We start from the raw sequence: 16,065 nt of genomic DNA, 5'->3' as shown, positions 1-16,065 counted from the left end.
GTGGTAAAGTGCTTAGGCAAGGCTCTCTGGGTTTGTTGCCCACCAGCAGGAAAAACAAACAAAACTACACATACTGATAGAAAGAAACTAGATTTAAAAATCCTGGTGCCACATGTGTGTAATCTCAGAATTTAGAAGGCTGAGTCAGAATGATTGCCACAAGTTCTGATGCTAGTCTGAATTACATAGTGAATGCTAGACTAACCAGGGGTAAGACCTTGTTTTAGAACTAACAACAACAACAACAACAACAACAACAAAAATTCCACTGTATGTGTATTGTATAATTCCAGTTATATGAATCATTCTGAAGAGGCAAATGAGAGACTGGAGAAATGGCTCAATAGTTAAGAACACTGGCTGCTTTTCCAGAGGACCTGGATTCAGTTCCCAGCACTCATATGGTGACATACAATGGTCTGTAATTCCAGTCCCAGGGGATCTGATGCCTTCTTCTGGCTTATAGAGGCACCAGACATGTACATGATGTACAACATACACACAGACAAAGCATTCATATGCATTAAATGAATAAATAATTTTAAAGGGGACAAACATGTAGAAAAAGGATGCAAAAATAGTGTCTGCATAGACTAAATTGCTGTATGTGGAATGGCGTAACAGTACAGGCTCTTAGAAGTAATGTGAAGCCATTCTGAAATTGTTGATTGAACAAAAATTTGAATGTCATAAAAGCTACAGAATTATAGTTTTTCTTAAGAAATTGAACATTTTATTTTATATATGAGTACACTGTAGCTGTCTTCAGACACCACCATCAGATCTCATTACAGATGGTTGTGAGCTACCATGCAGTTACTGAGAATTAAACTCAGGACCTCTGGAAGAGCAGTCAGTGCTCTTAACCACTGAGCCATCTCTCCAGCCCAGAATTAAACAGTTTTAAATGGTTACAATTGTGACTTTTATGTTCTGTGAATTATACCTAAAATTTTTAAGTGAGGAGAGGGGAAGAAAGGAAGTTAGTCATCCCCAGATCTTTCACCTTGTACTGTATGGCACTGAAGAGTTTATGCTCTTTTTAATGGCAGTCTCATTTTTGTAGGTTAAACATGATCGAAAGTAATTCTGTGTATGGTGCCTACTAGTCAGGGCTTGAGATGTCAGCTGTTTGTAGTTGTTTGATAAAGGCAGCTACCTGGAGCCCACTCACTTTGGAGCAGTAGGAAGTTGTAATCTTACTATCAAAGAAAAAGTGAGCTTTTGATCCTATAGAGAACTTAAATGTTTTATCATTTATGGTGAAAACACTGAAATTCTTTCTCTTGGCTTTTGGAAACACTATGACATTACAAGCTGTATGTACTTACCCTGCTTTTGTGAAATTACTCCTAGTTTAATTCCCATTGATCATCCTTCCTTTCCCCCTTGTTAAGATGAAATAACCAAGGCCTGACGTGGTGGCACTCACCTTGAAGGCAGAAGCAGATGGATCTTTTGAGTTCTAGTTTAACCTGGTTGACGTTTTGAGTTGAGTTCTAGAATAGCCATGACTACAGTGAGACCCTGTCTAAAAAAATAGTTTAATAAAATAAAAACATATAGTAAATCTTAAACAAGTTGAGGTTCCTGGTAGGCATGTTCTATACTGTTCAGGACTAGGATTTGGAATGTAAGAACTTACATAGTTTTATTTTGGATGAATGTGTTGAGAATGAACTCTTGTTTGTTTGCTTGCTTGTTTTTTTTAATAAAGCTACCAAGAGTTACATTCACAAGGGCAGAATATTGTATCCCTATATTTGTAAAAGGTGAAAAAAATTGTGCTATAAAGAAGTTAAGGAATTATGTTAATATATTGGTATAATTCTGATATTATAGTTGTTAGTTTTTGTAAGGTAGGTAGGTGAGTAGATAGGTAATACATAGATAGGTACATAGATGAATTGGTAAAAGGACCAGCATGTAGGAGTGTTTACCACCAAGTCTGATGACCTGATGCGAAGGACCTACATGGTGGAGAGAGTTTAGATTTCTTCAAATTACTCTTTGGTCTCCACATACACATTGGCTGTAATGTGTGAATACACACTAAATTTTAGATGATTTATAAATTAAGTTAATGTAATTTTAAAGCCAAATGAGGTGTTGTGATTAGGGAGAGATATGGATGAAACAAGACTGGCCACAGATAATAGCTAAAAACACAGGCATTTTTCATTATTTTTCTTTTGTGTGTATTTCAGATTTTCCATAGTAACATTGTATTTATCCAGGGGAAGGAAAGGGAATTACTTGTTAGAAGCAAAGATCTGGTATCAGGATGTTTTGGAAGTAAAAAGCTCCTTGTTACAGAAGATGTGCAAACATGCTAGAAAGCCAGCTCCTTAGATCTGCTTGTATGTCGTCATGCCCTGCACAAAGTTTAGGCCACTCAATTCTGCTTTGGGGTTAGGGTAAGGGAATGTGGAATTTGAAGGGATAGTTTTTCAAAACTTCTAAATTCTCCTAATGATACCTAACTCCCTTGAACTCTCTTGGTGGAGGACTTGAAAATTTTCTTACACCTTAGGAATCTATGAAGCTAGGGCTATGGGAAGACATAGCAAACTAGAGCACATTGGGAATAGTTTCTGTAAGACCACTAAACCCATGATTAGATTGCAAAGAGTAGTCACTTTCCAGCCTTGCCTTTGTTGAGGAAAAGAGTATGATATTTACAAATGTCTGCCTGTGTGAATCTTTTTCGGCTTGTTTTAAATATCAGTACCTTCCTGATATTTTCCTGTATGGTTCCCTTCAGAAAGCATCCTGAAGAAATAATAATAAGTAGTTTCCTGAATATAAGATTTGCTGTTGTCTGAGCCATCTGATCTAATGGTTGTCGCAAACTTCAGGGATTAACTACTAGAGCTGCTCTGCATAAGCAGGGTTTGTTTCTTTGCCCTGTTGGTGACAAGGATTGATCATAAGGTCTCACACCTGCTAGACAAGTGTTCTACCTCTGAACTGCCTCCCTATCCCTTTTGTATCCCTAACTCTTGTAAAAAGTTCACTCTGGCTCAGGCTTCAGACTTGTAGCTATCCTCTTTCCTCAGCTTCCCACATGTTGAGATTACTAGTGTGAACCATCATACTTAGGGCAGTATCGTGTTTTAAATTAGTTAAATTGAGGAAGGATTAAAGAATAAGGAAACAAGTTAAGGAGAACTATAGGTCAAAGCCAAATAGGTAAAAGTAGCATAATTAGCCAGCTGATGAGTTAGAACTGACCTTGGCTAGCGCTGAGCACGGAGCTTGACTAGTAGCATACCATCAGGACTGAAGTAGCTTAACGTACCTGCCAGGCCTTAGAGTAACTGAATATGGCTGAGGAGGCATAATGCGGTTTATCATCCTATTGTATTTAACTATTAGAGCACATTCTCAGAGGTGTACCATAAACCTGTGCTATAAAAAGAAAAGTCTTTTTTTTTTTTTTCTTCTTTTTTCCGGAGCTGGGGACCGAACCCAGGGCTACCACTGAGCTAAATCCCCAACCCCAAAAAGAAAAGTCTTTAAGATCTATGAGTTAAGGCATCTAAGAACTGTTGACAAAATTACATTTTTTTCCCAGAAGAGAATATTAATTATATGTAAGTCACTATTTTGATCTGAAGGGTTTTTATTTGTTTGTCTGTCTGGTTGGTTGGTTTGGTCTTTTTGAGATAGTCTTGCTAGGTAATTCTGGATGACCTTGCTATATAGGCTAGGCTGAGCTGGGACTTTATCTTCCTCTCTGCTTCCCCAAGACTGGGATTAACAGACTTGCACTGCTATGCCTGGTCTTGATCACATTTCTTCATTTATTAAATAGTCATACTAGGTAATGTATGAGATCCCTTTATTTAAATAACATATAACATTATATAATTATATAATATAAAATTTGGAAAGTTGCCATTTAAAAGAGGACACTAACTTTTTTGTAGGGTTTTGGTTTTTGTTGTTGTTAGTGTGATAGTTGTGGCTTGTGCTAGGGATTGAAGACAGTGCCTTGTGCAAGCTACTGAGTTGCAAAACCTCAGGAGGTTTTGTATTTTGAATGTGTAATTTCAAATTAATGCATAGAATAAGATCACTGGAAAGGTATGGTGTTCTTGTAGAGCGATAAAATAGTAGTATACCAAATTTTCAATCCTATTAAATATTTTAAGTTTTCCTTTGTGTATGTTAGGATAAAATAGTTTGTGCTAGATTTGTATCAAGACAAGTGTTTACTGCTGAAAGTTATATTTTATAGAAAAATCCCAAAATCAAGCAACTTCTACTTTTTTCCCCCTGTAAATCGAAAGTTCAGTGTAGTAACTTAGTTTTACAGCTCAGTATCCCAAAAAGTAGAACAAGTCAGATGGGGAAAAAAATTCAAGTAGGAAAGTTCAACATCTAATTATCTACAAGGAATCTATAGCTATTTCATAATAATGACACTTAGGTTACAAACATAGTTATTAGGAGCAGTCAATCTAAGTTTGATGTACAAAAACATTTTTATATTAAAGTTTCAAGCCTAGTTCCTTAAAGTTTTAAATTTAAATTTACTATTTGTGCATATGTGTGCATGAGTTTCTATTGGGAGTCCATTCTCCTTCTATATGAATCCCATGCATCTAACTCAGGTGGTTGGCTTGGCAGTGAGCACCATCACCTTCTCAGTTATCTTACCTATCCCATACTACTTTTTTTGAGATAGGGCCTTGATATGTAGCTCAGGCTAGCCTCAATCTTCTTCTTTTCTTTTTTTTTTAAGATTTATTTATTTTAAATATGTGAGTACACTGTCAGTGTCTTCAGACACACCAGAAGAGGGCATTGGATTCCATTATAGATGGTTGTGAGCCACTGTGTGGTTGCTAGGAATTGAACTCAGGACCTCTGGAAAACCGGTCAGTGCTCTTAACCGCTGATCCATTTCTCCAGCCCCCAATCTTTTTCCAGGTGTCAAGATCTTATACAGTTTGTGAAATCTCATGATGATTTTACTTATACAACATGAATTTAATTCCCAGAACCTGTGTAGAGATAGAAGGAGAGAACTGACCCCATAGTGTTGTACCTGACCTCCACACTTGCACAGTGATATTCATGTGCACACACATGCCCATCCACACACTGACATCATACACATGCACTATAATAAGAAAAGAAAGTTTGGTTTATGTAGCCCAAAAGATAAAGAGAATATCAATAATGGTCTGATTTTGGAAGTCATTGGAATGGGACTTTCATGTGCTCACATACCAATCAGTCTCTCCCTACTTATCAGTATTTCCCTGAAGCTTATGCTTTCTGTTGGGAAACAGCATTGCAAATACCTATTCTCTATAACTACTGTGTGTACTTATGTGTTCATTTCCTGTTAAAATTTCTGTGTGTTTAAAAGCCCCACTCTAAAGGATATTTTTCTTCTCACTCAGCAGGCTTACTTCCTGTTTCCTTTTAGTGTCTTTTGTTTGGTTAATAATAATCTAAATACTTAAATACAGTTTTTGTTGTGTGACTAAAACCAGCTTTAAAAGATGTTTTAAGCTTAAATCAGATGTGGTGGTCAATAACTATTTTAGCTAGTTTAAACAGATTTCAGAGATTTTAGTGGTGAGATTAGATGACATTCATAAAAGTGGTTTTGAAAATTGGGTATGATAGCACACATTTAAAATATTTGAGGCTAGAGAGACGGCGCCAAGGTTAAGAGGTTATTGTCTTTCAGAGGACCTGGTTTGGTTCCCAGCATCTATGTGGCAACTGACAACTATCTGTAACTCATGTGTTCGAATAGTTGGCCATAGGGAGTGGCACTATTAGGAGGTATGGTCTTATTGGAAGTGTGTTGCTATTGAGGTGGGCTTTGAGGTCTTATATGCTCAAGCTATACCCAGTGTGGCACATAGTCTCCTGCTACTTGTGGATCAAGATGTAATCTCTCAGCTCCTTCTCCAACACTGTTTACCTGTTTACTGCCATGTTTCCCATCATTATGACAATAGACTAAACCTCTGGAACTGTAAGCTAGCCGTAGTTAAATATTTTCCTTTATAAGAGCTACTGTTGTCATGGTCTCTCTTCAAAGCAATAGAACTTTTAGCTAATAGAACTTTTACTTTTTAGGGCATTTGATTCCCTCTTCTGGCCTCCTCAGGTACCAAGCACTAAGTATGCAAATAAAAAATATATATACTTAAAAATGATAATAGTTAAAATAAATTCAAATCCTAGCACTTGGAACACTAAGCAAAGAAGATCAAGACAATGTCTGAGACCAGCCTAGGCTATATAGTGAGTGTAAGGTTAGCCTGTACTGTAGTATAGCAACATCCTATTTTAAAAACAGCAATGTGCTTTTATAAATGTGGACACTTGATGTTTCTAAAAGTTTATTAACAACCTAACTTTATATATTATTGGCAGAATGTCCAACATCAATTTCATTATATTTTTTTATTTATCGAGGCAAGGTCTCTTGTACCCTTGAACTCATTGTGTAGCTAAGGCTGGCCTTTAACTCCTGACTTCCTCCCTCTACCTCCCAAATGCTGGAATTATAGGCATATATCATTATGCCAGTTTCAACCATTTTTTACCTCTCCTCCCCCCTTTTTCTCATTAATTTTACAGAAGATTCAAAATACTCTTATTGTAAAGGGAGCAATGCATTTGTTTAGTTCTGAAGAGTAATATATTTAGAATACATTTCCTACAAATTTTTTTAAAGTATTTATTTAATGTATATGAGTACACTGTAGCTGTCTTCAGACACACCAGAAGAGGGCATCAGATCTCATTACAGATGGTTGTGAGCCACCATGTGGTTGCTGGAAATTGAACTCAGGACCTCTGGAAGAGCAGTGAGTACTCTTAACTGCTGAGCCATCTCTACAGCCCGATTTTTTTTTTTTTTTTAACAAAATTGTTTTTATCTCATTTAATTTCTGAGTAATGTATAAGGAACTTTAAAACTTGTATTGGCATGAAGCTTTCCCATGCAATATTTTTTTCCAATACGAGGTTTCACTCTGTAGCCAATACTGGGTGGTTTCCTTATTATATACCCTGGGCTGACTTGTACAGTCCTCCTCCTATAGTCTCATTAGTCTTACTTCCCAGCACTAAGATTACAGGTATAGGCCACTAGGTCTAGCTTCCCATTTAATATTCTTTTGTTGTTTTGAGGCAGGGTCTCTCTGTGTAATTCTGTCTGGCCAAGAACTTTTTGTATAGACTATGATTGCCTTGAACTCACAGAGCTCTACTTTCTTCTGTCTCTGTAAAGTGCTAGGAGTGCTGAGATTAAAGGTGTGTGCCACTGGGCCCAACCCATGCAGTGTTTTTGGTTTTTTGTTTGTTTGTTTAGATCAGAATATACTGAAAAATATTTGTTCTAAATATAATCCCATCTAGGGCCAAGTACTCCGTAGTCTCTTACTCTCTGCACATTGTCCAGTTGTAAGTCTCTGTGTTACCATCTAATGCAAGAAGCTTCTCTGTGGAAGGCTAATCAAAGTGCAGATCTATGATCAAAATATCATCAAAGTTGTTTTATTGCTGTGTTTGTTTAGCAGAATACAGATGGTAAGTTTTCCTATAGGGTCTGTGACCTATCTAGTCTTAGACCCTAGGCCATATTTACCCTAGGCCATATTTATACTGTCTGGTAGAGGTTCTATACCAGAAGAGGCCTTAAATCCAATTTAAAAAAAAAAAAAAGTGGTTGGTTACTTCCTTAGCATTTATACCACTATGGCATTAGTAGGCATATCTTGCAGGCTAGTCACTATTGTAGCTCACAGGGTTTCCAGATGAGAGCAATTAACGTTTACTTTTCTCCTCTTGTAGTGTGTATATCACCGTCTAGGACTGTGAACACTAGTCAGTAGGGGCGAAACTTCCAGTTGAGTACCAGCTCCATTTTTTCATGTTCTATGATGTAAGTATGTGGTGTCTTTAGCAGTAGGTTGTGGAAGGTAACTAATAGCACTGCCAATGGTGTCTGCAGGAGGAGGTGGACTTCCGGGACTCCTTTGACCAATGTCAGATGTAACCTATTTCTTCTGGTACTGGGAGGATTTTTTTGTTAGCATATGATATCTAGTTGAAGTATTCTCTCTCCCATTTCTGTTTTATCTTATAGATTAGGCTTTGCTCAGACATTTGAGCAAATATTATTCTGAGGATATCTATTAGAGTATTTCTGGGTGAAGCTAATTCTTGAATTGGTAAACTAGGTAAAGAAGATTGTCTACTTTTTTCCCAACCAGTTAAGGACACAAAGACTAACCTCCTGTCGAAGTGTTCTATTACTGTGGGGAGACACCATGACCAAGGCCATTTAATTGGGGGCTGGCTTACAGTTTCAGAGGTTTAGTCCATTATCATCATGACAGGAGCATAGCAGCACACAAGGCACTGGAACAGTAGCTGAGAGCTACTTCCTGATCTGCAGTCTAGAAAAAAAGAAAGATGCTGGGCCCGGGTGGGAATTTTGAAACCTCAAAGCCCACCCCAGTGATACACTTCCTCCAACAAGGCCATTCTTACTACAAAAAGGTCACACCTTCTAATCTCTCTTATAGTACCACCCTCTATATAGTACTACTATCTATTCAAATTGATGATCCTATAGGGGTCATTCTTATTCAAACCACCACACCTTCCAATTTGGAAATTCTGTCTGAGTACTTTAAAGCTGGAAAATTGATTTCCATGCACACATACAAACATGTGGGTAGGCACATCACCCTCTTGCCTTTAAATTCAAACTTGATGATACATTAGTTCTTCGTGGGTTTTAAACCTGCCAGACTCATCTTGTGCCTCTGGCTTACCACCTGCAGATTGGGGATTTCTTGGTCTTGTACAGGCATGAGATAATTCCTTTTACCCAGTCTTTTCCTCTGAAGAGGGAAGGGGTGTGTCCCTTACCTTCATAAAGGCTGTTGTCTATTGATAGAGATTAGTTAACCCAAATTCCCTTTGGTTGGTTGAAGTGTTGCTATTAAAATGATTATAATGGATCAACAGTAATTAGGGAGGGAGGGAAGAGAGATCCTGTAGAGAATTGGTGCCCGTTTTTAATCTCTTGGAATTTCTAGAATATGCCATTTCTAGAAAATATTTGGGTGGTAACCTAAACATTTACTTGGAATTTCAAACAATTTTACTAGAAAACTCAGTACCTTCCCCTACAGTCATTATTTTTTTAAATTCTGTGTATTTGCTGATGGCATTAGTTATTTTATAGATTATCCTGTCTTTTTAATTTACTAAAAGAAAATGAATGAGGGAGAGAAATGGCTCAGTGGTTAAGAGTACTTGTTCTTACAGAGAACCTGGCACCCACACCAGCACCCACATGAAGGCTTACAGCCACCTAATAATTCCAGTTCCAGAGGTTCTGATGGTTTTTGCTGACCTCTATGGGTACCAGACTTGCATGTGGTACAGAGACATACATGTGAACAAAATACTCATGCATATAAAACAAATAAATATGAAAAAGATTTAGGATATACGGTGTGTTAATAAGTATTAGTAATTTTCAGACATGACCTCTAAAGAACTTGATCCAGAAGAAGGGGCTGATAGATGAAAAAATGAAATAACAAACAGGAAGTCTTGAGTGCCACAAAAGAAAAGTCTTCATGATTTATGGAGACGTGGCTAGTTGATGTTTTTGGTTGTTGGTCTGGCACTTAGGTAATAGGGCATGGCTCAAAAGCATAGGTATAAGAATGTGTTGTTTCAGAGAAAGGGAAGGACTCTAATAAATGCATGTGGTGGCACAAGCCTACAATCCCAACACTTGTGAAACTGAGGAAAAGGAGGATTATAAGATTAAGGCCAGCCTGAGCTAAATAGTGAGACACTACTACAAAATGAAGACAAAGTTGACATTAGCATCTGAGGTAGCATAGACAACTTTATATTTTTTTAAACCCATTGTATACTTGAAACTTCCTTAATTATATTATATCTTCAAATTGTTTCTGTCTAGTGAATTGAAATTCAGTGACTTTAAAAAAGGAAGGACCGTGGTTAGGACAAAACGGCAACCAACAGATTGGGAAAAGATCTTTACCAATCCTACAACAGATAGAGGCCTTATATCCAAAATATACAAAGAACTCAAGAAGTTAGACCCCAGGGAAACAAATAACCCTTTAAAAAATGGGGTTCAGAGCTAAACAAAGAATTCACAGCTGAGGAATGCCGAATGGCTGAGAAACACCTAAAGAAATGTTCAACATCTTTAGTCATAAGGGAAATGCAAATCAAAACAACCCTGAGATTTCACCTCACACCAGTGAGAATGGCTAAGATCAAAAACTCAGGTGACAGCAAATGCTGGCGAGGATGCGGAGAAAGAGGAACACTCCTCCATTGTTGGTGGGATTGCAGACTGGTACAACCATTCTGGAAATCAGTCTGGAGGTTCCTCAGAAAATTGGACATTGAACTGCCTGAGGATCCAGCTATACCTCTCTTGGGCATATACCCAAAAGATGCCCCAACATATAAAAAAGACACGTGCTCCACTATGTTCATAGCAGCCTTATTTCTAATAGCCAGAAGCTGGAAAGAACCCAGATGCCCTTCAACAGAGGAATGGATACAGAAAATGTGGTACATCTACACAATGGAATATTACTCAGCTATCAAAAACAACGAGTTTATGAAATTCGTAGGCAATTGGTTGGAACTGGAAAATATCATCCTGAGTGAGGTAACCCAATCACAGAAAGACATACATGGTATGCACTCACTGATAAGTGGCTATTAGCCCAAATGCTTGAATTACCCTAGATGCCTAGAACAAATGAAACTCAAGACGGATGATCAAAATGTGAATGCTTCACTCCTTCTCTAAAAGGGGAACAAGAATACCCTTGGCAGGGAAGAGAGAGGCAAAGATTAAAACAGAGACTGAAGGAACACCCATTCAGAGCCTGCCCCACATGTGGCCCATACATATACAGCCACCCAATTAGACAAGATGGATGAAGCAAAGAAGGGCAGGCAGACAGGAGCCGGATGTAGATCTCTCCTGAGAGACACAGCCAGAATACAGCAAATACAGAGGCGAATGCCAGCAGCAAACCACTGAACTGAGAACAGGACCCCCGTTGAAGGAATCAGAGAAAGAACTGGAAGAGCTTGAAGGGGCTCGAGACCCCATATGAACAACAATGCCAAGCAACCAGAGCTTCCAGGGACTAAGCCACTACCTAAAGACTATACATGGACTGACCCTGGACTCTGACCTCATAGGTAGCAATGAATATCCTAGTAAGATCACCAGTGTAAGGGGAAGCCTTGAGTCCTGCCAAGACTGAACCCCCAGTGAACTAGATTGTTGGGGGGAGGGCGGCAATGGGGGGAGGATGGGGAGGGGAACACCCATAAAGAAGGAGAGGGGGGGTTAGGAGGATGTTGGCCCAGAAACCGGGAAAGGGAATAACACTCGAAATGTAAATAAGAAATACTCAAGTTAATAAAAAAAAGAAAAAATTAAGAAAAAAAAAAGGAAGGACCTCTTTAATAAAAGGTATCATGAAAAATAACCACTTTTTAATTAAAAAGTCTAAACATTCCGTTGAGGAGACTGGGCATCTATTCAACAGGGCAGGTTTCATGTCATTACCTCCACAAAGGCCACAGTGTTGTTTTCTAGTTTTCCCTGGCTTGTTTTTGCTGGGGGTGGGGGGGTCCTATTTTATTTTTGTTTTTTTGTTTGTTTGTTTTTGATACAGTTTTCAGGCTATCCTCAGACTTCCCGTGCAGCTGAGGCTAGACATGAACCTCTGATCCTTCTGCCTTTATCTACCAAATGACACACACCTCCTCGAACCCCACCACCAAGTGATCCTCCACCCCCTTTCAGGAAAGCTGTTGAGTATGAGTAAAGTCTTCCATATCCCCATCTGTAAAACAAATAATAATAATAGTACCAATTTATTGAAGCTACTTAATAAACAAATGCTTGTGGATTTTATACAGAGAGTCTGATAGGATACATGTCAGTATTTGTTGCAAGTTATTTTTAAAGTAATACTAAAAACTTAAAAAGATTATTTTAGAGAATTAAATATTAATGAAAGTTGGTGTTACTCCTTTCGGGATTGTTGAAAAAAAGCATAGTTTCTTAAATTATTTAAATTATTTGTTGTTTTGTGGTGTGTTTTTAGAGGGAGCAAAATATTCAACTAGTTGAACTGATTGATGGTTGTGTACCTTTTTAGCTGGATGTGAAGTTCTGTAAAAATACAAAATTTAGTTTGGTGCTTGTTCTCAGTCATTTTACACCAAGACTCAAAACAGGATGTGATGGTACAGGTTTTGATTCAAACTAAGTACTTAGAGGTGGTGGAGTAGAGGTAGGAAAATAGCTCAATAGAAAATTCTTGATCTGCAAGCATGAAGGCCTGAGTTCAGATCACCCATATAAAAAGCTGGTTTGTAACCCCATGTGGGTTGGAGGAGATAGGCAGCTTTCCGGCAGAGATTACAGAAATGGGTGCTACTGCTCTTACACAGGTGCTGAGAACTCTAATATGGATCATCAGGCTCAGGGAGTTGGGGTGGCATCTGGAACAAGTGTCAGTCATATCTCATTGAAGGCTGTTTGTTCTAGAACTCATTTCTATAATACCAATTAGCAGTGTAAACAGTAGACTCCAAGTTCAGTGAAAGATTCTGTCTCAAAAAATAAGGTGTTCTTTAAAACTTGGTAAGGTTCTTATTTTGTTATTTTTAACGTGGCATAAGGGTAGGCAAAGAGGAAGATGTTTTTTAGGCAAAGAGAAAATTCAGAACAAGGGTAAGCCCCATTGTGTTTTGGATGAACAGGATACAATTAAAGCTAACTGCAGCATAGAACTCAGTAGAAAGGTCAGATAAGTAAGATTGGAATAGACAGTGGCTGTTTGTACTTTTAAAAAATTTTTTTAAATTGTATTTTTAAAAATTCGACTTTAATGTATTATAATTTTGTGTGTCATGGTACACATGTGGAGGTCAGCAGACAGCTTTGTGTCATTTCTCACCTTCAACTTTGTTTGAGACAGGGTTTCACTGCTCTCTACACCAGGCTAGGTGGCTGTGAAACCTCTCAAGGATTCTCAGTTTCCACTTCTCATCTTCTTCCCATTTCTGCAATGATTACAGAAATGAGTGCTATTTGCTTTTACCTGGGTACTGAAGATGAAATATGGACCATCAGTTTAGGAAAGGCAGCATTTTACCTACTGAACCATGTGGAACAGCGGTGGTTAGATCTCATTGTTTAGAGAACTAAAGTCTGTTTGTTACAGTGCTTATTTCTATAATACTAATATGTTATTGATAATTCAGATTGGTATGGATACAGCAGGAAGTTATACTAGTTCAGCTTTCCTAGCATGTTATTATTAATAGCAATCCTGAACAAACTTTTCTTACAATTTAAAAGAGACCTTTAACAATATAACAGGTTTTATGGAAAATACTGAATATCCTGTACAAGTATCCTCTTTTAGTGAAACTGCAATTTCAGGAGTAGATCGCAGTTCACAGTATTGAACTGGTGAGACTGCGTACAAAGCAGCTGTGAGGCCATTGGCCCTTAGAAGAACTTTTGTCTCCTGGTTAACTGAGAGGTCTACTACATTCTTTAATATGATTCCATTATTCAGCAGTCTTCAAGGGAGTAAATACCCTGAAGCATGTTCATCACAAAACAGAAAGAAAAACAACTTCTAAGCATTGAAGAGTATGAAATGAGGGTGGACATTTAACTGTTAGGTTTGCTTTGGTGTGCTAATTTTGTCTTTTGTGATAGGGTCTCTGTAGAACCCAGGCTGGCCTGGAATTCCAGATTCTCCTGCCAGTTGAGAACCACCATGCCTAGCTGTGTTAGGAATTTTTATTGTAAGGATCTATTTTTTAGTTAGTTTTCTTCATGTTGCCCTTAAATTTTTTACTTAAGTATCTTTGTAGGCACCAAGATTATCGAAATAAATTGATTTTTAAAGTTTATATGCTGTTTGTTTTTACGTTTATTTATTTATTTATTTATTTATTTATTTATCTAGAGAGAGAGAAAGAGAGTGAGTATGTGTGTGTGTGAATACACAAAAGTCAGTAGACAGTTTTCAAAAATCAGTTATCTCTTTCCGTCATGTGACATTAAACTCGGGCTTCTTTGCTTGGCAGCAAGTACCTTTACTTGCTGAGCTATCTTTCTGTTCCCACTTATTTTTTATTTTTCATTTACTTATTGCCATATGGAATCTTGAACCCAGGGTCTATGCCATGTCTCTGCCACTGAGATAAAACTTTGGCTCTTTATTCACTTCATTTGGGTTGAAACTATTCCTAATTTTAAAGAAAATTTGTATTTGAAATTTGTACTAAAACAAATATTTCTATGTTGTATGTTAAAATACCTCTAAGTGAACTCTACTATTTGGCTGTTATTGTGTGGTAAATTGATCTTCACAAATACTGCAAACATAGTCTGGCCAAATATAACTTATAAGAGATTGTTAGGATTTTCGCGTATGCTTATTAACATAGAAAAACTACATTTTTTTAAAAGATTCATTTATTTATTATATATAAGTACACTGTAGCTGTCTTCAGACACACCAGAAGAGGGCATCAAATCTCATTACAGATGGTTGTGAGCCACTATGTGGTTGCTGGGATTTGAACTCAGGACCTCTGGAAGAGCTGTCAGTGCTCTTTACCACTGAGCCATCTCTCCAGTCCAGTAATACATTTTTCTAAAAATCATTCTCTACATAAGATGCCAGTTCTCTTGGAACTTAAAGCTTGAGTAGATTATATAGACATAGTGGTTTATAAATTCCAAATGAGTTTGGTCTCTTCCTTTTCTTAAAACAGATGACAGCCTTTTAATTTTATTCAGCTGCTAGCTTACCCAAGTATTTAGAATGGAAAGATCTTTAAGGTCTTTACTGTTCTAGCTGATCAGTGTAGCATTTTTTTTTTTTTTTTTTTTTTGGTTCTTTTTTTCGGAGCTGGGGACCGAACCCAGGGCCTTGTGCTTCCTAGGTAAGCGCTCTACCACTGAGCTAAATCCCCAGCCCCCAGTGTAGCATGTTTTTAATTTTTATCAATTAAAAACAAAGAGTTAAAACCAGGCTTAGTTGGTGCTTTACCAGGATAGAATTCCCCTTTTTCTTGTGTTTTTGTTTGTTTGGTTTTTTTTCTTTCTGAGATGGTTTCTTGATTACATACAGGCTGGCCTTGATTTGGAGATCTTCCTGCCTCAACTGTATGCCAAGGTGTATGCTGAAAAATAGGTATTTTTAGCCAGTTGTAATAATAGTTCATGCTTATAATTCCCATGTGTGTGAAACTAAGACAGTTGGATCACTGAGAGTCAGAGAACTGCCTGAGTCACAGTATAAGATGCTGTGTTAAAGCTAATAGGAAACTTCCTACTTAAATGATTCATCTTATCTCTCTAATTTTGTATAGCTTCATAAAAACTGGCTAGGCAGCATTTTGGAGATCTTTGCTTTTAAAATAAAACCACTTTTTTGATTACAGAAAGACCCAAATGGGACCAGTAGTTTGGCAACTGGAAGTTCTCTTCTACAAGAATTTGAAGTACAGAATGAGGAGGTGGCAGCTTTTTGTCAATCCATTATGAAGTAAGGAATTTTTCTTTATAAATTTACAGATTCTTTAAGTTAAAACAAACAACTTCAGAGATGAGTAAGGTAGAGGCAGCATATCTCTGAGGTCTAGGCCAGCCAAGGCTACACAGTGAAACCTTGTCTCAAAACAAAACAACAAAACAAAAATCAAAAGTTGCTACTTAATGCCAATCCTAAAAATTTTTAACTTTTTAAAAAAATTATTTCCTTCATGTGGCTAAAATTTTGAAGCAAACAGTTAATTGGCACATAACCACAAGCCACAGATGAATCTAGATCTTTATTTGTCAGGCTTCTAAATATTTAAGGAAAAAAATGAAGCCAGGAGTGAATTTCTGATCCCTAGAAAATGTCTCGTTTTGTTTTTAGGCAAACTTTCATCTTCTCAAAAAAAATAGGTGCA

At 37.4% G+C, this 16,065-nt stretch overlaps 1 protein-coding gene across 6 annotated transcripts in view; it reads left to right on the top strand.

The window, feature by feature from the left end:
- Window positions 1-16,065, top strand: part of Pik3c2a (phosphatidylinositol-4-phosphate 3-kinase, catalytic subunit type 2 alpha) — a 105,889-nt gene that overhangs the window by 26,253 nt on the left and 63,571 nt on the right. For 5 of the 6 annotated variants that reach the window (XR_015630475.1, XR_015630478.1, NM_001108500.1 and 2 more), the window contains 1 exon segment: window positions 15,553-15,656. The exons of the other annotated variant lie outside the window; for it this stretch is intronic. Coding sequence is in view for 3 of the 5 variants with exons in the window: in NM_001108500.1 (NP_001101970.1) it covers window positions 15,553-15,656 (104 nt within the window). In the remaining 2 variants the exon portion in view is untranslated. 6 annotated transcript variants of the gene reach the window in all.

The sequence above is a fragment of the Rattus norvegicus genome, chromosome 1 (genome assembly GCF_021556685.1).
Source record: "Rattus norvegicus strain SHRSP/BbbUtx chromosome 1, alternate assembly SHRSP_T2T, whole genome shotgun sequence".
Classification (NCBI taxonomy): domain Eukaryota; kingdom Metazoa; phylum Chordata; class Mammalia; order Rodentia; family Muridae; genus Rattus; species Rattus norvegicus.
The sequence above is the reverse complement of the archived record's forward strand: the minus strand, read 5'-3'. Positions and strand labels throughout refer to the sequence as shown.